We start from the raw sequence: 23,433 nt of genomic DNA, 5'->3' as shown, positions 1-23,433 counted from the left end.
GCAACTTGTGGTGGCACAGGCTTGGAGGGCCGAAGGGCCTGTTCCTACGCTGTGCTGTTATTTGAGTATTGCTAAAGTCACGTAGTAATTGATTAGCAATTCCTTTTTTTTCAATTGTTAAAGTTATAACAAATAGAAATATAGTCTGTTACTGATGAAACCAGATGCAAATTGCCTTTGATGTGAAGCAGTCAGTCAGCAGGCAAATAGGCCAGTCTAGCACCACCATCAGCACAATCTTCCCAGTTAGGTTGTCGTAGCATTAACAACATCGTTCAACAAAGCAACAACAATTTCAACAGGTTCTGAAAAAGAGTGGGACCACTGTTTAAACTATTAGGAAATATCCAGCAAGTTTCTGACTTTGGTGAACAGCACACTTCCAGGCTGCACCCATCTTGTGACGCAATACTGGAAGGGAACGCAAAGGTTTGCACCAAACAAAAATGTTCTGTGGAACGCAGGCTGGACATAATCAGGAACAAAATCAAGCAGTTTTACTCGTTGGCGAATGCCACCAAAATTGCTGGGAGAAGACAGAGTACTAAAATCAGAAGGAAATGCATTTTCAATTTTAAAAGCCAATTCTTCACGCCCTAGAGATTGAGGCTTTTGCAAAGACAAAATCCCATCAAAACAACTCCTTGCACTACAAGACCAGGAGACGGCGGAGCACATCCTTGGTCACATTAAAATAATGCAAGAAATGGGAGTCAGAATTACAGAGTGTTAATCGGACCAGCTCTGGTCACCACATTTTGGGAAAGATGCAACAGCCTTTGAGAGAGTGCACGGAGCAGATTTACCAGGGTAGCTCTAGGGACGAGAGAATTTCGTGACAAGACACGGTTGAAGATGTTGAGAGCGTTCTGTTTGGACCATTGAAAGGTTGAGGTGTGGTAGAGAAGAGAGCTGTTCCCATGATCTGATCACGCAAGGACATTGATTTAAGGTTTAGGCAAGAGATGTAGGGAGGTGGAGGGTAAGAAAAACTAGTGGAAGCACAGGCAATCAAGGATTTCAAAAGGCAATTGGGTGGAACTTGGTAGAAGTACACCTGCAGGTATACAGGGATAGAGCAGGGGAATGAGACAGATCAGATCGCTCTGCAAAGAAGTGTACGGATGCAATAGACAGAATAGTCTCTTTCCATGCTGTCCCAACTCTGTGACTTTTCATAGTAGAAGAGGTTTTGCTTAACACCTTAACCAAAAAGAATTAGTAGCTGCTCTTTGTGAGCCCAGACAGTGCATTGACAGCAATTCTACTCTCCTGATGAAGAGCTTTTGCCCATAACGTCGATTTTCCTGCTCCTCAGATGCTGCCTGACCTGTTGTGCTTTTACAGCACCATTCTAATCTTGACTTTAATCTCCAGCATCTGCAGTACCCACCTCCGCCTAGCAATTCTACTCTCCTTCAATATTGTAGCTGTATCTGTGCTGTGCTTCCCTGCAGACTGCAAAGCAAAAGATTTAAACAAACAATTCAGTTAGATACATTTTCACCTTGATCGACCCCACCATAGAGTTTTTTTAGCCCTGTGAAATCCTATTTTGCCCTGAACTTCAGGCAATGCACTCACGTTCCGCCGCAGAATTCGACTGAAGTGATTGAGCCTGCTGGTCCTGATGGGTCAGCCAGCATATCCTCCACTGGGATGCCCACAGACACCACTCGCACTGGGTCAGGGTATGTCTCATCAAATACAGCACGAAGACCCTGAATGGCCTTTGCTGCAGCAAGGGCTGCATCCTTGGCATAGATCGGCTACGAGGAAATACATCAATTATTCAGAATTTCAAGTGCAAGCTAAAGATTTAACGGCTTAAATTCAGTTCTCGCGGAATTTCAACGTGGGATAAAGAAACAACTTTGTGCCCCTCGAAGTGAGGGATATTAGAGGTAGGAAACAGAACTTCCTCTGCTCAAGGAAGTGGACTCACCAGGTCAGGTACAGTAATTACAACAAGTTCTCCTTACTCTGTCACTTCTCCAGTGACAGCCCACCCACTCCTGCTGTAGCATGTCATTTGTTTATTTTCTACACCAGCCCCACCCTTGGCTTCTTAAATGTCTATTTAATGGCAGTTTTGTGAAGAGGAAACTAGATTATTCAAACACATACACATGTATCACTGGAGAAATTCAGCAGGTCTGGCAGCATCTGTGGAGAGAAAGCAGAGCAGCCCTTCTTCGGGTTGCTGGACTCTGCTTTCTCTCCACAGAGAGCGAAAGTGAGGACTGCAGATGCTGGAGATCAGAGTGGTGCTGGAAATGCACAGCAGTTCAGGCAGCATCTGAGAAGCAGGAAAATCAACGTTTCAGGCAAAAGCCTTTCATCAGGAATGAGCCTGATGAAGGGCTTTTGCCCACAACGTCGATTTTCCTGCTCTTTCTCTCCACAGATGCTGGCAGAGCTGCTCCAGAAATTCCTGCTTTTGTTTCAGATCTTCAGCAGCTGCGGTTCTTTGTTCTGTACTATTCAGGCCCATTTGGTGTAAAGCCTTTACAGATAGCAGATAGTGGCTCATCATTTCATTCACCTCATGACCTAAGCTGCTTTTGAAATCGGGACCTAGGGCCAAAAAGGCAGTGGGTTAATCTCTGCATCACTTGATATCCTTTTAAAAAAAAGCAGTCATAATGAGTAACAGTTTATGCTGCTTAAACATGAGTCAGAAGCTCAGTGTCAGAATGAATAATACCTCATCACGTTAACACACATCATAATTTCTTAATCAGCTTGCTTTTTCATACACACAGTTGCTCCATGATATAACTGCATACCTGGTATTCCATACCTGGCTTGCAGCAATGAATTAAAAAGGCACAAACATGGAATAGTTCAGAATGAGCAACAGGCCATCGATTCCAAATGAGAAGTGCTAAACATCCCCTAATTAGAGTCAGAGATGTATGGCACAGAAACAGACCCTTCGGTCTAACTTGTCCAAGCCGACCAGACATCCTAACCTAATCGAGTCCCATTTGCCAGCACTTGCCGCACAGCCCTCTAAATCCTTCCTATTCATATATCCATCCAGATGCCTTTTTAATGTTGCAATTGTACCAGCCTTCACCATTTCCTCTGGCAGCTCATTCCATACACGCACCACCCACTGTGTGAAAAAGCTGCCCTTTAGGTCTCTTTTATATCTTTCCCCTCTCACCCTAAACCTTTGCCCTCTAAATCTGGACTCCCTAACCCCAGGGAAAAGCCGTGTATTTATCCTGTCTATGCTCCTCATGATTTTATAAGGTCACCCCTCAGCCTCCTCAGTTTCCTGATACAAAGAGTTAAAACCACCAAGTTTAAACTTTTTAAAATTGAACTGGTGAGATTGTAAATGCTGAGTACTTTACCTTAGCTTCTTGAATCATTTTGCCTGTGATCTCTTCAGTTGTTTTGATCTGCTGAGTGCTCATGGCGCCTTTAGCTGTGAAATCGAAACGCAGCCTGTCCGGTGCCACCAGAGAACCTCGCTGGTCTGCTTCACCCAGCACAGAACGCAGAGCGAAGTTCAGCATGTGGGTACTAGTGTGATTACTCATGACAGATCGCCTCTTGGCCTGGATGGAAAAAATAAATGACAAAGCTGGGGAATTCTCACGCTGAGCCCGTGTGAAGCACCAGTTCGGCAACAGCATCCTGTTCTGGGCGATATGCTTTAGGAAAGATCTGAAGGCACTGAGGAGAGTGCAGACGACATTGAGGAATTTCACTTACTAACAGGTGTGGCCTGCTCTGCTTGAAAAAAAAGGCAAGGCTGAAAGGAGATTCAACACAGGTACTCAAAAACCATGAGGGCTCTCGAAAAGGGCGACAGGCAAAAGGTGTCGTGAAGGGGAGAACACAGACTTAAAGTTATTGGCAAAAGGTTTGGCACAAGGCAAAACCTCTTCACACAGCACGTGGTTAGGATCTGGAACACGCTGCGTGACAGTATGTCGAAAGTAAGTTCAACCATGGTAGTCAAGTAATGATTAGAGTTTTCCAAAAAGGAGGAATGTGAAGATTTATGGGAGAAGGCAGGGAAATGGCACTCAGTGGGATGCTACACGGAGAGCTAGTGACACACAACGGCCTCTTTCTGTGCCATATCAATTCTGTAGTTGTGTCATCGGAAGATTTTAGTGTAAGTTCGAGCCATAGATTGAAGTGGTGTGGAACTCACATCCCAGTTAAGTGGGACACGAGTCACTCATTTGGCTTTCATGTTCAAAGCTAATTGAGAAATAAAGATTAAACTAGGAGATTTTAAATCTAATGAAAGGGTATTACCTCATCAATGAACAGACGAACTCTATCCCCGACTTTCAACTGTCCATAAACCGTTCCAATATGGAGGACATAGCCACCTCGTACCTGTACGTTTTTCACCGAGAACTCAGTTTTCTGTGGAAGAAATTACAGTGAATCAGATTCAGAAAAGTACATTTAAGTGCCAGCATGCCTAGTGAATCCAAAGTAAAATGAGCTAGTGTAGGTATTGAAGGAGTTTATGCTCTCACGGACTTTGTATAATCCATGGACATGCTGCCTGTGGGAAGGGGTGGAGGGTTGAAGTATAACAGGCTGTAATGCAATGTTCAAAAGCCTGCTGAAATTCAGAATTCAAATCTCACAGGTACGTATTGGCTATATTCAGAGGTGACTGCAATCTAATGAACCACGCAATGGGCATAGGATAAAGGGGAAGAGAGAAAAAATGTACATAATCATGAATTCAGTTCTCAGGTTGCGCTGAATTAGCTGATCAGCTGGATAGAGATTTGGGCATGACAACCGACCTTTGAACTCTGCTAAGTGCTTCCTGTGAAAGACTACACTTGTATGGATTGAACTATGGTGCTTGGTCTGCGTAGGACAATGCAGTAATTGTTCGAGTCCCTTAAGAAACCAGGAGAATATCTGTGTTAACTTGGCATTACACATATTTCAAGTAATGGAGGACAGTGTATTTATTGTTCAGAGGAGTTGTACAATACCATAATTCGGTCAGGAGGGCTCCATTAGCCCACGATGAACTTGGTTCCACTATCTGTGTGGGTTTCCTCCGGGTGCTCCGGTTTCCCCCCACAATCCAAAGATGTGCAGGTTAGGTGAAATGGCCATGCTAAATTGCCCGATGTGATCAGGGACGTGTAGGCTAGGTGCCTTCATCGGGGGAAATGAAGATTAATAGGGTAGGGGAATGGGTCTGGGCGGGTTACTCTTCAGAGGGTCGGTGTGGACCTGTTGGGCCGAACGGCCTGTTTCCACACTGTAGGGATTCTACGATTCTATCTAGTTATAAGTGAAACAGGAAATCAAAATCCCTTACATCTTCACTGCTGTCGTCTACTTTTATCAGGTAGCCTTCATCGTAAATCTGACCACCTTGCTCGGCATAGAAGCACGTGCGATCCAGCAGCAGGCCGCAATCCTGGCCCGTCTGTACCTGCTCCATGAAGGTCTTTTCCCTGCGGATCACTTTCACTGTGGCCTCAATGGATTCAAACACTGCAGAGAAAGTCAGAAGCATCTGCTCAGTAACCTATAAAAGGCCATCAGTGGTGACATTCAGATAAACTCGCCAAAAGGAGTTTCCTTTAGCAAAGTGTGAGCAATTACCATTTCGTGCTGGTTATCATATGTTCCATGTTGGTTTCCCCTTTGCAAATACTCAATCCAGACTGTATGTAGGCGCCCTGCTCCACTGTTCTCTAAGTTAGAACACCAGCCACCCTATCTCTGACAGCCACCAACAAGGCTTTCTCTACATTAGGTTTTGAAGGGAAAGGATCCAAACATGGAGCTCAAACTTCTTTTATAGATGTCAGCTGTCATTTTGAGAGGGTGCAAATTAAAAATGAAGAAGCTAGAAGCGGCTGAAGCTTTGATACCTGGTACATGTATTCAGGTGAAACGGACAGTGTGGCAGACACTGCTGACTTAATTCAGTGTCACAGCATAACCAGAGTATTGCACAGGACATCATATCCAAGAGAATAATAAATGGCACAAACATGAGAAATAGGAGCAAAATGTAGACCATTTGGTCCCTTGGGTCCACTCCACCAATCATGGCTTTGTTTTTGTGTCCCAAATTCCCCAGTCTCAGCCATCTCCAATAACCTCTGATTCCCCATCTGACAATAATCAATCCCTGCCTTGAAAATATTTAATGACCCTGTCACTAATGCCTATGGAGGCACTGTATTCTAAAATCACACAACTCAGAAGCACCCCCCACACAAAGTGCTGGACTCACCCGTAAGAGAAAACATGGGTCCCATGTCTGCCTTGCCAAGGCCAATCAGGACCTTATAAACTTCAATGAAGTCACTGCTCTCTCTCCAGAAACAGACCCAGCCTGTCCAACTGCACCCACTTATTCCTGGAACCAATCCAACAACCAAGCTAGCTTTTCAATGCCAGGGCCTACAGGGATGGATAAGAAATGCAGCCTGGCCAGTAATGCCCACATCTCATGCCAGGACAAAGTAAGGAATTGGATCGATCTTTAGAAAATGGTGATGTTAAGAGGTATAGTGAATAGCAAGGTGTTTCGACTGACCCATCAATGAGAGGGTTTCTTTTATTCACTTGTGGAACCTGGCTGTTGCAGTCTATTCCCTTCCCTAGCTGCCCTTGAGAAGGTGGTGGTGAGCTGTCTTCTTGGACCGTGTTCAAGTCCACGTGCTGTAAGTAGACCCACAATGCCCTTAGGGAGGGAATAATTTTCCTAAAGTACCTTGGAAGAGGTCAAACAGTTATATCCAAATGTCAAATTAAGGAGATCCTGCATGTAAATACAAGCCCTGTCTAAGGAACTCAATTTAGTGATGTTTTGAGGGACCTACTGATTCACAATGCCAGCTGGCAACAGTGCTGAAGTAAGGTGGAAACAGAATACAACACGTTTCAACTTGCTTACTTTACAACTTGTGGCAAGGAATGAAATGTCTGTGTTGATATGAGCATGGAGTTTCATCTTTAAGAACTGCTTTGGCATCATGCCGATGGTGTTGGGTTTCTCTGTCCCAACAGCAACATTCCATTTCAGGCAACCCTCTGTGGCCAGGCCTTCTAAACAGGGACCAAATTTGAGCTACAGACATGTGCTCTTAAGAAGTGGCCTACAGAACGTCTAATTCGTGCAAGCACTTCACAACCAGTCTAGGCCGGACCATCAGCAGGTCTGGCAGCATTCGTGGAGAGAAAGTAGAGGTTCCATTTCTAATCCAACAACCCTTCTTCAGAACTTGGTCACTGGATTTGAAACATTAGATCTGCTTTCACTCCACAAAATGCCACCAGACCTGCTGAGGTTCTCTTGTAATTTCAATTTTTGTTCCATACTTCCAGCAGCTGTTTTATCACTTTCATTCAATTCCCAAATTCCACTGGGGCAGCCCCTCCCTCAAAGACATCTTGTTTTATTAAGGAAAGCCAAATACACCGAGTGGTTGGACTGCACCGCTGGAGATTTCAAAGATACAAGGCAAAATTAAATCTGCATGACAGTACCATTATGGCTAAATAAATCCAACCAAATAATGCACAGATCAGAAAGGTCCCAGTGTTGGTGCCTAGTCTACATTACACAAACTGTGCTCCGGTTGAGGTAAATAGTGGAAACATAACTAGGCTCAGGATTCTCATGGAAGGGAAAACCAATACCCCAGTAGCTGCTGTTTCCTAATAAATGACGACCTGCAGAAATGGAATTGATTTTAACCTCCCACCCACGCCCACAAAAGGAATGTTAAATCCCACTTCCTCCCTGTAAACATGCTTTCCAAGTCATAGCAATATTGCTGAACTTACCATAGTTTCCATTGTCATCTGACGTGTAGTTGTATTTTGGTGAGTCATCAGTGGCCTCAAAGCCCTTGGCACGCAACTCATCAATTGCATTGACATCTAGCATGATGTGGTCATCGTCACCCATACCCTTACCCTGAGACTTCAGCTGTGAATTTAAAACAAAAATTAGTCACGCAGACAAATCAGATTCAAAAACTTAAAAAAGAAGAAGAGGTGCAAACATTTTTTTTTAAAAGTTTCCTTTTCTATAAGTCTTCAAGCAGTTTGATGGGTTGGTTAAACTTAAAAACAAAGTGCTGGAGAAACTCATCAGGTGAGGCAGCATCTGTGGAGAGAGAGAATCTGAAGCTCTGAAAGAGTCATACTCGAAATGTCAATTTTAGTTCCCTCACCAAAGACCTGCCAGACCTGCTGAGTTTCTCCAGCACTTTGTTTTTACTTCAGATTGCCATTATCCCCGGGACTTTGCTTTTATTTATGTTTTGTCTTTTTTTTGCCCCCACAGTACACTGGCTGTGGCCAGCCAGCTCAGAGTCAGTCACCTGAACTGAAGAGATTCTAATCTCATGGTTATGTTTTTTTTAATACAAACCCCCACACTACCGCTCACCAGCTGCACTGCTTATTTTTCCCCAGCACTCATGTCATGTGTTTGCAGATGTAGGACACAGTAAAGAATGAGTGCAGAAACCTTGATTTATTTTCCCCCACCAGGAAGAAATGAAACACCAGGGTAGCCAGTGACAAGCAGTGCCTTTCTCAACAAAGGCCAATACTGATTGAAAGATTGATTACTGGCTCCACCATGCGCCCAACTACCATTCTATTGGGAACTGGACAAACATGACTTTTACAATTCTTTACAGTGCTGTGGCTTGTCACTTCCTTGAAGAGATCAAGCAAATTGGATGGACAGGACCTACCCTTTATGTATTCATGCAGACTGGATTATTGTTAAACAGAAAATTAACTTTACTTCTGATAATTAACTCCACTAATTTAGAGTGAATGGATCTTGAGTGGCCGACGCCTGTTGTATAACTCAATAGGGGAACCAAATTAGCCTCACTCCTAATTCTCTGCAGTGTTTTCAGAGATTCCCTATAATGGGCTATCAGCGCTTGACAAATTCTCTTCCTAGCCCTTTTCTATATTAACTGATGTGTTTCCCATCAGTTAACAGAGCACAGTCTCTTAAGGTTTAACTTTGAAGATGGACCACATGGTCCGTCTTCCAGTGACTTTATTTCGCTGTCTCTGCTTCAAGAGTAAACCTTGCTCATGTTTTTCTTTGTGAAAACTGGGAAAAAGGTATCATTCAGAATATTTTACTCAACAACCTCAAGTTTTGGCTCCAACTTTCATAGTTTACACTTCGACCCTGGCCACACCTTACCATGGAATAATTAAAAGAATGGCTGTTACATAAAGCTTGCTCTGCTATTGTCTTTTATGGAGATTCCAGAGTTTCTTCCACTTGCACACTCAACCCAGTGTACCCTTTACAACCCAGAATATTTGAAAAGAAGCTGCTCTTTACGTCCATTTTGGTTTTATTTCAATCCACTTTGGGTTACAACTCATTTATAAAGTACCATTATTGTGGTAAAACACCCCAAGGTATTTCACAAGGGTACTGCTGAACAAAATTTAACGCTGAGATATCAAGAGTTGACCAAAGGCTGGGTCAGAATGGTAGTACTGCTGAAGTGTGGTCACTTTGGGAAACACTTCAGTTAATACGCAGTATGTCATAAACAGCAATGTGTTAATTACTAGATAATCTGTTCAAGCAATGTTGAGTTTGTTTTTCGTTCTTTCACAGGACGTGGGCATCACTGGCTAGGCCAGTATTTATTGGCCATCCCCAAGAGACAATCACATTGCTGTGGGTCTGGAATCACATGTAGGCCAGTCCAGGTAAGGATGCTAGTTTCCTACCCTAGCGAACCTTAGCAAACCAGATGGGTTTTTTTTTAGAACAATTGACAATAGTTTCATGGTCATTGTTGGACCCTTTATTCCAGGTTTTTGTTGAATTCAAGTTCCATCATCTGCCGTAGTGGAATTTGAACCCAGGTCACCAGAACTTTACCTGGGTTTCTGGATTAATAGGCTGCCTTATAATACCACTGGTGACCAAGCAGGTGGCTGGAGGAACACAGCAGCATCAGGAGCTGGAGAGGTCAACAGTTCAGGCATCACTCTCCTTCAGGTGACTCCAGCTCCTGGTGCTGCCTGCCTTGCTGTGATCCTCCAGCCTCCTGCTAGTCTACTTTCAATTCCAGCACCTGCAGGTTTTCTTTGTCGCTAAAGTAATACCTCTCAGCCATTACCTCCCCACAAATGACCAGCACACTACAGGGAAGGCCCTGGATTTTCTCTGAAATAGTGCTATGGGATCTTCTACACCCATCTAAAAGTATTTATCAACTATACTTAAGTATTAATTTATTAAACAACTCAAAATAATACAACACAACACGATGAGAGCACACAGATACAATATTTGGGAGCTGCAACCCGATGGGTTAAATCAGCCTAGATTCACAGTCTTTCTGTTGCAAACTCAAGACTCCTGACCCTCAAAAACTTTCATTTTGCCGAGCGTCCAAATGCACATTGGCTTGTGACAAAATCAAAACCAGTGGCTCAGTGGTTAGCACTGCTGCCTCTCAGTGCCAGGACCTAGGTTCAATTCCTGCCTCAGGTGACTGTCTGTGTGGAGTTTGCACATTGTCCCCGTGTCTGCGTAGGTTTCCACCGGGTGCTCAGGTTTCCTCCCACAGTCCAAAGATGTTCAGGTCAGGCTAAATTGCCCATAATGTTAGTTACATTAGTCACGGGTAAATATAGGTCACGGGAATGGGTCTGGGTGGGTTATTCTTCGGAGGGTGGGTGTGGACTTGTTAGGCCAAAGGGCCTGTTTCCATACTGTAGGGAATCTAAGAATCCAGCTAAGAATCTGTACCCACAAGTAGTCTACCATATAACTTCTAGTTATAAACTACAATAAACAAAGACACGCATGTGAATTCCTAGAGGCCTGGCACTCAAACTCCACTAACAGATCAATTTGGACTCCATTTCCCAACGTCTCAGAAAAAGAACCTGAAGTGATATCACCCACCGCAACAGACCAAGACAGATAAATAGAAAGCGGGACAGAACACCAGTGCTTCACTGGAGGCTCACTGATGATGTTACCCAGCATGGTGACGAAACATCTGAAAACAAACCCACCAGCTCAGCGAGCAAACTTACAACCTGAACTACTAACTAATTTACCAACACTGTGATGGAACATAGGGTACAATCAAACTAACAGATACCAAAATAAAACACATCACCCCGATAAAAACCAAAAGGGACCATGCCACTTAAATCAGAGATGATATTAAAATCTGTAAATCAGTCTATTGTTACTAGGCCCAGAGAGTTCCAGCCAAACAGTGGAGATTGTGTGCCCCTCCAAGACCAAACACCTGTCTCAGTGAGTGCACTAAAGGGGAATGGCCTGCAAGGTACTGTTGCCTGATTATCGGCAAAGTTAATGTGTTTGCGTTTCCTCTTATGAGGAAAGGCAGAGAGACTCGCGTCTATTCTCATTACAACGAAGGAGTGGGTTTGGTAGAGACATACAAGACGATCACAGGATTAGATAGGGTAGACAGTGAAAGTCTTTCTCCTAGGATGATGACGTCAGGTTGTACAAGGGGGCATAACTACAAATTGAGGGATGATAGATTTAAGACAGATATCAGAAGCAGGTTCTTAACTCAGACTGGTGAGGGCATGGAATGCCCTGCCTGCCAATGTAGTTAACTCAGCCACATTAGGGCAATTTAAACAATCCTTGGATAAGCACATGGATGATGATGGGATAGTGTAGGGGTTGAACAGAGAGTAGTTCACAGGTTGGCACAACATTGACGGCCGAAGGGCCTGTTCTGTGCTGTATTGTTCCATGTTTTGCCTGTGCACAGTAGGGCCTGTTGGGAATATTCCCTCTCGTATTAAAGTATCAGTAGACCAGGAGGAAGTGAGCACTGCAGATGCTGGAGATCAGAGTTGAGAGTGTGGTGCTGGAAAAGCACAAGTCAGGCAGCATCTGAGCAGCAGGAGAATCAATGTTTCCAGCACAAGGCCTAAGCCGAAACGTCGCTTTTCCTGCTCCTCAGATGCTGCCTGAGCTGCTGTGCTTTTCCAGCACCACACTCACCAACTATCAATGGACGCAGCAGATTGCTGCAAGAAATAGTGGTATATAAACAGATTTCCAACACACCCAGAACAAAGTTCTGCGATCTCTCAGAATGACAGCAGCCACCCATCATTCCCCATCAGTGAGACATGACCCAGGTGCATGCACCAACTCACTTGAGCAGCCTTCTTCTCATTCTCAAAGCCCTCCAGGTCCACACTGAGTCCCTTCTCTTCAGCAATCAGTCCAGTTAAATCCACAGGGAAACCATAGGTATCATAAAGCAGCCAAGCAGTGTCACCTGGAAAAAGTATTAACATCATTGTATTAAATCAATGCCTGAGCAGAAAGCGTCAAAATGTTACTTTTACTTTAATTTGTTCTAATGTGAATTGGAAATAGGTCCTTTCCCCCTCCCCTTTCTCTCCTGAAAGTAACGACTATGACTGGATATGGTTTAAGCAGACATCCATCAGCTAGTATTTTCCAGCAAAGATTAGGGGTGAACATCTGAGATGGGAGATTATCTTCACACAGGATTGCTGAGGTAGAAATACAGATAAATATATTGCCCATGCCTTCCTAGATTGAGGTAAGCTTTACGTAATGATTGGAAACCCTGCACATCTATCTATTTCAACTGATCCACAGTGATCTAAGAGGGCTCTGGGTCATGAGGCCAAAACATGAGCAGACCGCTACAGCAAGTGAAGAATCAAATGCTGGTGTTTCAAACGTAAACAACCGAATATAAAAGTGGGGAAACTCTCCTGCAGCGAGACCACACTTGCAGTACTGTACACAGTTCTGATTTTCTTATTTGAAAGTAGAGACAATTGTATTAAAAGAATTTCAGAGAATGCTCATTCACAGGGTGAAAGGCTTATCTAAATGGGGCAGCACGGTTGCTCAGTGGTTAGCACTGCTGCCTCACAGTGCCAGGGACCCAGTTTCGATTCCAGCCTCGGGCGACCATCTGCGTGGAGTTTGCCCGTGGGTTTCTTCCAGGTGCTCTGGTTTCCTCCCACAATCCAAAGATGTGCAGGTTAGGTGAATAGGCCATGCTAAATTGCCCATAGTGCCTGGGGATGTGTAGGTTAGGTGCATTAGTCAGAGGTAAATACAGGATAATAGAGTAGAGGAACGGGTCAGGGTGAGTTACTCTTCAGAGGGTTAGTGTGGACTTGCTGTGTCGAAGTGCCTGTTTCCACACTGTAGGGATTCTATGATTCAGATTGGTCTATATCCATAGGAATTTGGAAGAGTGGGAAGTGATCTTATCGAAGCGTTTACGGGACCCCGAGGAAACATGACAGGGCGGATGCTGATAGGGGCCATCCTCTTATGGAGAGATTGGAACTAGAGGCACAGTTTAAGATAGTGGATTTTCGTTTTAAGGGAGAGATGTGGGGAAACTGTTTCACTCAATGGGTCAGTAAAATGAGGAGTTCTCGTTCACAGAAAGAAGTATAGACAGGAACACTGAATTTATTCCAGGCTCAGCAAGTCAGATTTTTGACTGATAAAGGAATCAAAGGTTATCCTGCGGTGCAGACAGGAAAGCAATTTGACACAACGTTCAGATCAGCCCACTCCCAAGTCCTAAGTTCAAACTGTATGTCAGTTAAAAACTATTACTGCATCAGTAAAAGTAATTCTCAGCCCACAAATCATAGACAAATTCAGATTAAGGCTGATTTATTAAGTTACAGGTGTCAAATGCTTTCACTGCCGTTTTCTTTTGCTTCTGATGGTCCGTTTGATTTTCTCCTGTCCCTTCCACCCCGAAGGACCTGCCTGAAGGTGAGCAGTGGCTCTAAAACAACACAGCAGAATACCTTAGAGCACTTCACAGGAGATTTACCACTGCAGGAGGGGGGGGCAAGAGTGAGAGAGAGAGAGAGAGAGAGAGAGATTGTGTGAAAGAGCCTGTGAGACAGAGAGAGAAATAGAGTGCAAAAAGGGTGGGGGTAAGAGAGAGAGTGCAAGAGTGCGAGCGAGACCAAGCGAGAGACAGCGCGAGCGAGCGAGACAGAGAAGGGGAGATGGGTGTTTGGCGATTTGGACCTTGATAGCTTGAGGACATGGCCACCAATGATGGAAAGATTAAAATTAGGGATGCACATGAAGCCAGAATTAGAGCAATGCAGATATTCAAGGGAGCTGCTAAAAAGAATGGAGAGTTTTATAAATAAAAATAGATATCCACCTACCTATGAAAAGTGTTCTTCCATATCTCCTCTATTAAAACTGCTCATGAGCAGCTCTCCAGACCCTCGCTGTCGGTGCTCAGATAGATGAGTCATCATTGGGAACACGATGCCTCAGTGAGGGATGGGAGAATATACAACAGCCCTGAAACCTCCCAGTAATAGAGAAACTAAGATACTCCACTCAGAAACCAAGACATAAATGTTTATTAAATTTCTTTACAAACCTGGAATTCTTTTATTTTCCCCCAAACTCTGGATCTTCCTCTCTAAGATACGGCGACCTCTGTTCAGTGTCTTCAAAAACTGCTCCTCTTCATCATTAATAATATCCTTCACCATATCTGGGTCTTTCTTTAGCTCTGGGAATGCAGCTCCCTGAACAGCAAACAATAAGCTATCCTGCATCATTTCAATTTAATCCACCTATTCAACTTCCCATGTTACTTTATTATAGTAATTTGAATGATAGAATTCTGTACAAGTGCAGGAAACACTACCATCTTTCAGAGAACAAATGGCTCATCTCCATGTTTAATTGCTGTTAATTGGGGAAACTTTGCAGATTTTTACTTGCCAATCCCCGGGTTCAAAAAAGCAGCCAGCATTTTAAAACTGGGTGTAACAAAATGCAACTGGGTATCAAACATCAGACAGGTGACTAGATTCTGAGGAAAACACAGTCAAAATAATTTTTAGCTGACGCCCATATCAAGCACACTGGAACAATGGGTCTCTAGACATGAAATGAAAGTAACCACAATCTGAAATGACAATTAATTCACTGCTTTTATATCTCTTCTCTTCCCTCTTGTATTGTCCTCTCAGTCAGGGAGAAATGAGGGAACTGTCTAGAGCTGTTTAACATCAGCACTTGTAATCAGTCCCAGGAAGGCTGAACAAAGGGACCTTGGAGTGCAGGTTCACAGCTCCTTGAAAGTGGAGTTGCAGGTAGATAGGATAGTGAGGAAGGCATTTGGTATGCTTTCCTTTATTGGTTAGAGTACTGAGTACAGGGGTTGGGAGGTCATGTTGCAGCTGTACAGGACATTGGTTCGGCCACTGTTGGAATATTGTGTGCAATTCTGGTCCCTTCCTATCGGAAAGATGTTGTGAAACTTGAAAGGGTTCAGAAAAGATTTACAAGGATATTGCCAGGGTTGGAGGATTTGAGCTATAGAGAGAGGCTCAACAGGCTGGGGCTGTTTTCCCTGGAGCGTCAGAGGCTGAGGGGTGACCTTATAGAGTTTACAAAACTATGGGGGGCATGGATAGGATAAATAGACAAAGTCTTTTCCCTGAGGTCAGGGAGTCCAGAACTAGAGGGCATAGGTTGAGGGCGAGAGGGGAAAGACAAAAAAGGGACCTAAGGGGCAACTTTTCCACACAGAGGGTGGTACGTGTATGGAATAAGCTGCCAAAGGAAGTGGTGGAGGCTGGTACAATTGCAACATTTAAGTGGCACTTGGATGGGTATATGAATAGGAAGGGTTGAGAGAGATATGGGCCGGGTGTTGGCAGGTGGGACGAGATTGGGTTGGGATAGCTGGTCGGCATGGACGGGTTGGACCAAAGGGTCTGTTTCTATGCTGTACATCTCTATGATTCTAAGTGGCCCTAGAATAACCCAGGGTAATCTACTCTTCCGTGCAGTACCAGGCCTGTGTCAGGCAGTCCTTGTTGACAATCTGGGCTAAGAAATACCCAGAAATCTGAAGGTACTTTAAAAAAATCCCACAAATACTGAAAACATGAAGCAAATGCTGGAAAAACAAAGTGGCTGAAAAGGAAGAGGTAATTATTTCAGATGCAGTCTGTTTGACAGGGGAGTGCGACAGAAAGATCTGCACCTGCAAAACACTGACCTCCCTTTCCTCCTCATGGACTCAGGAAAGTGCAGTTATTCCCCCAGCACTCTGTGTTTTCATTCCCCAAGTGAAATCTTTTGTAAGGTCCCCAGCAAATTACAGTGAGGGCTAAGGGTGTAACGTACGTACCAAAGATTCCACCACAACATCAACCAGGGATGCAAAGAAACCCTTTGAGGCATTCAGCTTCTCGTGAGAGTATCGCACTGCTCTTCGCAAAACCCTCCTCAAAACATACCTGCACAGGAAAAGATCTTTAATACCAATGGTTCTTTAATACCAACTTGTGCAGGAGCATGGCAAAACTCACTAACTGTTCCAGATTCTACAACAAATACAGATAGAGAAAGCCTAAGTATGCCTACTTCAGTGTTTACCTGCTTCCCCTCGTGACACCCCTTTCGTAGCAGACATCATAACAATGAGGCAAAAAAACTCTCTCAATCTGAATATGACACCCAGATTGCTGTTTTGAAAGGATGGGAGGAAAACGGTTTTGAGTTTGTACGGAAAGAGCACACCAGCCAATCCAAGTCAGGACATCTGGATTAAGAATAGATCGATCCAAGCTGGCGAGCGGAGGTTCATAGCTGTGTGCTTCTGCAAGACTGCTGATAAACTCCAGAGGTGTGTAATGAAATAACAGCCTGGGAACTTTTAAATATGTTTCGATTTGACCCCTCCATGCTGCCCACATTCCATCAGAGTGTTCTTCGATTCCACTTTTATCTTCCTTTTCAGAGCTTTGCATCCCTGCTGCACAGTAAGAGTTGTGGGTTGGGAGGGTTAGCAACTGGCCCTGAACCGAGGAGCTACTCTTCATGTGCAAACCCTGGCATGTTCTCTTCAGGCATGTGCAGGAAGGGAGGAGACAGCAAGACAGGGAGTGGGAAACGAGAAGCTGGAACTCTAGTCTGAGGTTACCTTCCTCAACTCTGTTAAAGCACTCCCATCACTTACCAGAGTTTTGCAGCACAAAACACTCACAAAATCCAGAGGACTATATCTTGGTCTTTGGTCTTGTATCAGGGTATAATTTGCTATTGATTTGTTTACAGGGAAATGACCTTACGTCATCTTAAAGATGGAATACAGTGATGAAGGAATTGCAAAACATAATTTCTCTGTGACCTTGCAATAAAGCAAATGAGCTTAAGAGGTCGTGGAAGAGAAGAAAGAAAACAAACACATTTAATCTACTATAAAAATTGTAAATCTTTCCTTACTTATTAAATGTACATTCTCAAATTGCAACCACGTTGGGTATTTCACATACAGTTTGAAATTATTCGTATCCCCATGGTAACAACAAATCTATGATTCTAGGGTGTGAATCCTCACATTATTGAGGTGCAGCAAAGAAATTCCAGACAAGGTGGGATTGATACCTTAAAATTTATAGCTCGACCCAATAGGAAATGTGACACTGAATGCCACCTGTCATGGATTTAGGAAGTTTTCAATGACAAAAGACGCTTAAGACTGGTATCTACAAGAAAACCTTATCAGTAAAGGTCAGAGAATTCAAAGGTGGCTTCCAGATGGATCTGACTCTCCCTCCCACGTACATTCTGTCCCTTAGTGACCAGGCAGAAGCACAATGTTAGTTTTCACATGTAGACTGATGACATCCAGATCTCTTGATCAGGTAACCAACAGTCCTAGATTTTACGAGACCTCTAAGTATTTGGGGCAATTATCCAGTGTCTTTGATTGGTCAAGGCCTGGACACTTGATTCTACATTTGTTAAGCTGTTAGAAAACACGGTGATAGCACTGAAGAGGAGGTTCATCAGGATGTTCCCTAGGATGGAGGAATCGTCAGTGTTGTGCATGAATAGGGTGAAAAGCCAAAGTTTTTTCTCTGGGGTGGGGGAGTCCAAAACCAGAGGGCAGAGGTTTAAGGTGAGAGCGGAAAGATTTTAAAGGGACCCATTATGCAGAAGGTGGTGTGTGTATGGAACGAGCTGCCAGAAGAAGTGATGGTGGCTGGTTCAATAACAACATTTACAAGGTATCTGGAGGAAGAGGAAGGATTTAGAGGGACATGGGCCAAATACTGACAAATGGGATTATATTAATATAGGATATCTGGTTGGCATTAACGAGTTTGACCAAAGGATCTGTTTCCATGCTGTACATCTCTGTGACTCTATAAGAGAGACTAGATAGGCTTGGATTGTTTTCTTTCGAGTACAAAAGACTTTGATCAAATGGGCCAATAAGTGGCAGGTGGAGTTTAGATTAATGTGAGGTGTTGCATTTTGATAAGGCAAATCAGGGCAGGACTCATATACTTAATGCTAGGGTCCTGGGGAGTGATGCCAAACATAGAGATCTTAGGGTGCAGGTTCATAGTTCCTTGAAAGTGGAGTAGCAGGGTGGTGATGAAGGTGTTTGATTCACTTGCCCCTTCCCCCAGCAACCCACGAGCATTAAACACCCTATTCCCCCACTGCTTCTGTGTTATATAACATTTTTGACTATATGATTGATGTGTACAAGATTATGAGGGGTACGGGCAGGGTGAACAGAGAGCAGCTGTTCCTCTCTGTTGAGGAGTCAATCACGAGAGGCCATAATCCTACAGCCAGGGGAGGAGATTCAAAGAGAATTTGGGAAAAACCTTTTTTCACTCAGCGGGCAGTGGGAATCTGGAATGCACTGCCTGGGAAGGTGGAAGAGGCCGGAAACTTTACAACTTCTGAAAAACATTTGGATGAGCCCTTCAATTATCATAATAGTCAAGGATATGGCTCAAGTGTAAGAAACTGGGATTAGCACAGTTTTAGTGGTAGTTATGCCAGTGCAGACTCGATGAGCAGGTGGGCCTTTTCTGCGCTGTATGAATCTTTGAAACACTGGCTAGGTCCCAAACAAAGCAATTCTGGCCAGCACAATTTAACGGGGATATCAAAGCCTTGGAAAGATTTCCGAGGATGGCATCAAAGACAGAAAGGTTTCAGATGAAACGAGAGAAACTGGGGCTGTTCTCCTCAGAGCCAAGAAAGTTACAGGGAGATTTGACAGAGGTGCTCAAAACTATGACAGCATGACTAAGAAATTGTTTCCAGTGACTGAAGAATAGGTATCCAAAAGAGAGACAGTAATTGGCAACAAAAATAAAATCTAGTAGCGATGAGGGCAAGAATGTTATGATTTAGAATGCATTGCCCAAAAGGATGAAGAAGAATAATTTTCAAAAGGGAGTTAAAAAAGCTTAAAGGGGAAATATTTGCAGGGCTATGAAAGAACAAGGCCAAGACAGAAACACTATGGGGCTGAGTGGCCTTCAGTTCTTGAGCTTTTTATGCTTTTAATCTGCACTCTCAAACCAGTAAAATGGGAAAAAAATAAAACAAGCCCCCGATAACGCATTCCAAAGTAATCTTATTTGTATTGAGAGTAAAGCTATTTTTTAAATCGAGAACATTTTCACCCGTGTATCTGCTGATGGATGAAGAATTTCTAGTCAAATTGCTCAAAAAATGGTTTCTCAATGTAGCGTTGTTCCAGAGAATCAAATATTTTACAAACAAATTCAGGTCGAAAGAGAAATCGGTAAATCAGGCAAAATGTTTGAATATGATCTTATATCACACAGGAGGTCCATGTTTAACACAAGGACTGCAGTGGTTCACCGCCACCTTAAGGGCAATCAATAAAAATTGGTCTCATCAGTACCATCTACATCCTGTGAAAGAATAAAACCAATAACTGGGTGGTCAGCTTTACATACTGGTCGCAAACCTTTAAAGACTATTTTAGCAGTCGGTGATTCAATTAATAGTTTGCAGGATCAAAGATATCAGTTTGCAGCAATTAGGGCGGCACGGTGGCACAGTGATTAGCACTGCTGCCTCACAGCGCCAGAGACCTGGGTTCAATTCCCGCCTCAGGCGACTGACTGTGTGGAGTTTGCACGTTCTCCCCGTGTCTGCGTGGGTTTCCTCCGGGTGCTCCGGTTTCCTCCCACAGTCCAAAGATGTGCGGGTCAGGTGAATTGGCCATGCTAAATTGCCCGTAGTGTTGGGTAAGGGGTAAATGTAGGGGTATGGGTGGGTTGCGCTTCAACGGGTCGGTGTGGACTTGTTGGGCCGAAGGGCCTGTTTCCACACTGTAAGTAATCTAATCAATAGGTGGCGAGAAGGATAAACCAGCATCTGCCAACTTAAAACTGGAAACGGCTTGAGCTCTGAACAGCCGTGTCCGAGCTGAGACAAGGCCAAGAACTGGGGACCAGGTCTGTATCGAGCAACACAGCAATGAAATAGTTTGTCTTCACTTGTAGGGACTGAGGCGATGTCAAAATGGATGCATTCAAATGCACAATTTCCTAATGTTTTCCAACTTACCCCCTACCAGTGTTGTCTGGTCTGCCTCCATCAGACAAAGCAATTGTTATGGTCCTTGCATGATCTGCCAGCACTCTGTACGCCATGTCTATTCCGTCAACATCCTCAGAGCCCACCTTCCCAGTGTATGGCCTGGCTCCAGTGCCCTAAAATTTATGAATGAAGAATTGAATATGTTGCTTCCAAACCAGAGCAGCACATGATGGATCTTAATAACAGTGAATTGTCAGAGACACTTCCTCTATTAAGGTAATATGCACATCTGAGCTATTGTTCCTTATTACATTTTACAAGAGCAGTGAGTGGTGTTGCTCTTTGGGTGACAGCCCTGGACTCCTGACTTTCTGATATCAGGGGATACTTCATTCAAATAACATGACTCATGAGGAAGCCTCAAAACAAACGGATGTTGAAAAGTGGCTCTTGCTTTAAATCCAGCACAGGGTAAGGTACAGGGATTTCTCAGGGTGACATTACCTCAGTCAGTTCTGGTCTCCTTCCTATCAGAAAGATGTTGTGAAACTTGAGAAGGTTCAGAAAAGATTTACAAGGATGTTGTCGGGGTTGGAGGATTTGAGCTATAGAGAAAGGTTGAATTGGCTGGGGCTGTTTTCCCTGGAGGGTCAGAGGCTGAGGGGTGACCTTATAGAGGTTCATAAAATCATTAGGGGCATGGATAGGATAAACAGACAAAGTTTTTTTTTCCCTGGGGTGGGGAGTCCAGGACCAGAGGGTTTAGGGTGAGAGGGGAAAGATTTAAAAGGGACCTAAGGGGCAACGTTTTCATGTATGTGTATGGAATGGGCTGCCAGAGGAAGTGGTGGAGGCTGGTGCAATTGCAGCATTTATAAGGCATCTGGATGGGTGTATGAATTGGAAGGGTTTTGGAGGGATATGGGCCAGGTGCTGGCAGGTGGGACTAGATTGGGGTGGGATATCTGGTCGGCATGGAGGGGTTGGACTGAAGGGTCTGTTTCCATGCTGCACATCTCTAATGACTCTAAGTTGCCAAGTCTGCAAACCCAGAAGAAGAGTATTGAGAGCTTTAGTCTCACTTGTCACAACCACTGGTTGAGAAGAAAGGTTAATGTTCTAACACCCAGGGTTTTTCACAAGGTCATTACAGTCGCACTAACCTGAACACATCTGCTGCGTTTTTCAAAAAAAGCTGATGATTTCTTTCAATGCAGTATTAGTGTATGAAATCCTGAACACAAAATCCATTTAAACTCAGATAAAACAGAGTGAAAGGCACCATTACCCGATCCTGCGGCAGATAAATTACTTGAACAATTTACCTTTTGGATGGCTTTGAAGTAAGGCTGAAACAGATCAGTGTCATAGTTTGACATCTTTTGCTGCAGGATCGATACAAGCCGTTCCAAACCCATTCCTGTATCAATACTCCTCTTTGCCAGAGGTTTCAGACTGCCATCAATTTCTCTGGAGTGGTGAAAGCAAAGAAGCAATTAAGGTTTGTCAATGGCAGTAAGGTAAGCAGACTGTAAGCAGCATAAATGGAAATATAACATTATAAGGAGGTAGTGACAGAGTAAATAAATTGATACACGGATTTTAACTCTGATAACTGGGAGGTCATCCAACTGCAGGTAAAACAGGAATAGAAAAGGTAGTTTCTAAATGGTGAAAGGCCAGGAGCAGTGAAGGTTAAAAAAGATGTGGGGATCCATGTATACACATCATGACTGATCGGAACAACTGATGAATGGCTAGAATACTAAGGGCAGAAGTCATGCTTGAGCTATACAAAACCTTGGTTAAGCCATGTGGAGATACTGAGATATGGATATGAGATATGGCCAGCACATCTTTGGAAGGGTTTGGAGATTTTGGATGGAGTGAAGCATGCAAATGAACCCTTAGAGTCCTGGCAACAAAGTGATAACACATACAAGGGTTGTACTCCCTGGAACTGAGAAGATTAAGGGGTGATTTAGTCAAAGTTTTCAAGCTAATAAGGACAAAAGGGAATTTATTTCCACTGGCTGTGGAATTTGGGTAAGGGGACACATCCTAAAAATGCGTGCCAGACATGACAGGTGTAAGAGAAATGAGGAAACATTTCAAAATGTACATGGTGACAGAAGCTTGGAACATTTTCACAAATGACAACTAAGTCTGGATCAATTGTTAAATGTGAAACAGAAATAGATAGCATTTTGTTAATTAAACCTATTAAGAGATAAGAGATTAAGGCTGATTTATAGAATTAGTTCACAAATCAGCCATGATCTCACTAAATGGTGAAACAGGCTCAAAGGGAAAAATGATCGATGCTATTTGATCAGAAGTATCACATCAGTGCAATGAGACACAATGAGGAACATTATAAATGCTGCTGTAAAATTTTATATCAGTTCAATACGTGGTACAGATAGAGGAAACTAATGCTCCAATATCCAATGGTGCCCTGTCATTCCTAACTCAGTGTTCAATTCCCAAGGATGTCTCAACAATATCAGAGAGATTTCTCACAGGCAAGTGAATGAGCTGGTTTCCATTCAGCTGCATCAGAATGAGTCAGCCAACTGTGGCTCTGATGGTAGCAAATTCACCTGAGTCATTAGGTTGTGGGTTCAAGTCCCAGTCCAAGATTTGACACAAGAGTCAAAGTTTACATGCTAGTGCAGTAACCCACTGTTGGAAATGCTGTCCTATTTGAGGAGTCATTTGACAAAAGCCTTTCAGATAGGCATTAAAGTTCCTATTTTGAAAAAAGGGATGACCTATCCTCAGCGTACTAGCAAATATTTATTAACATCACAAAAACTGATGATTGTTTAGTCACTGTGGGAGCTCACTATGCTGTATTCCCTACATTGCAGCTGTGAAACTTGCTTTGAAGTGTTTAGGGACCTTCTGTAGTGGAGAAAGATGATAGATATAAACCTTTTTAAAGAAAGACAAGCAACAGTCAAGTTTACCACTCGACACTAAGTAAAAGAGATCTCACTCCATGT

The 23,433-nt window shown here is 43.6% G+C and overlaps 1 protein-coding gene across 3 annotated transcripts in view; it reads right to left on the bottom strand.

Moving 5' to 3' along the window:
- The window catches only part of aars1 (alanyl-tRNA synthetase 1), a 50,504-nt gene that overhangs the window by 14,284 nt on the left and 12,787 nt on the right, over positions 1–23,433 (bottom strand). For all 3 annotated transcript variants that reach the window (XM_060838285.1, XM_060838286.1, XM_060838284.1), the window contains 10 exons: positions 21,751–21,895; positions 20,453–20,598; positions 16,227–16,335; positions 14,457–14,607; positions 12,196–12,320; positions 7,816–7,960; positions 5,327–5,505; positions 4,285–4,398; positions 3,366–3,572; positions 1,585–1,769 (listed from right to left, as the gene is read on the bottom strand). In XM_060838285.1, the coding sequence (XP_060694268.1) occupies positions 1,585–1,769; positions 3,366–3,572; positions 4,285–4,398; positions 5,327–5,505; positions 7,816–7,960; positions 12,196–12,320; positions 14,457–14,607; positions 16,227–16,335; positions 20,453–20,598; positions 21,751–21,895 (1,506 nt within the window). The remainder of the gene's footprint in view (positions 1–1,584; positions 1,770–3,365; positions 3,573–4,284; positions 4,399–5,326; positions 5,506–7,815; positions 7,961–12,195; positions 12,321–14,456; positions 14,608–16,226; positions 16,336–20,452; positions 20,599–21,750; positions 21,896–23,433) is intronic.

This window comes from Hemiscyllium ocellatum, chromosome 17, assembly GCF_020745735.1.
Source record: "Hemiscyllium ocellatum isolate sHemOce1 chromosome 17, sHemOce1.pat.X.cur, whole genome shotgun sequence".
Taxonomy (NCBI): domain Eukaryota; kingdom Metazoa; phylum Chordata; class Chondrichthyes; order Orectolobiformes; family Hemiscylliidae; genus Hemiscyllium; species Hemiscyllium ocellatum.
This window is presented reverse-complemented; position numbering and strand designations above follow the sequence as displayed.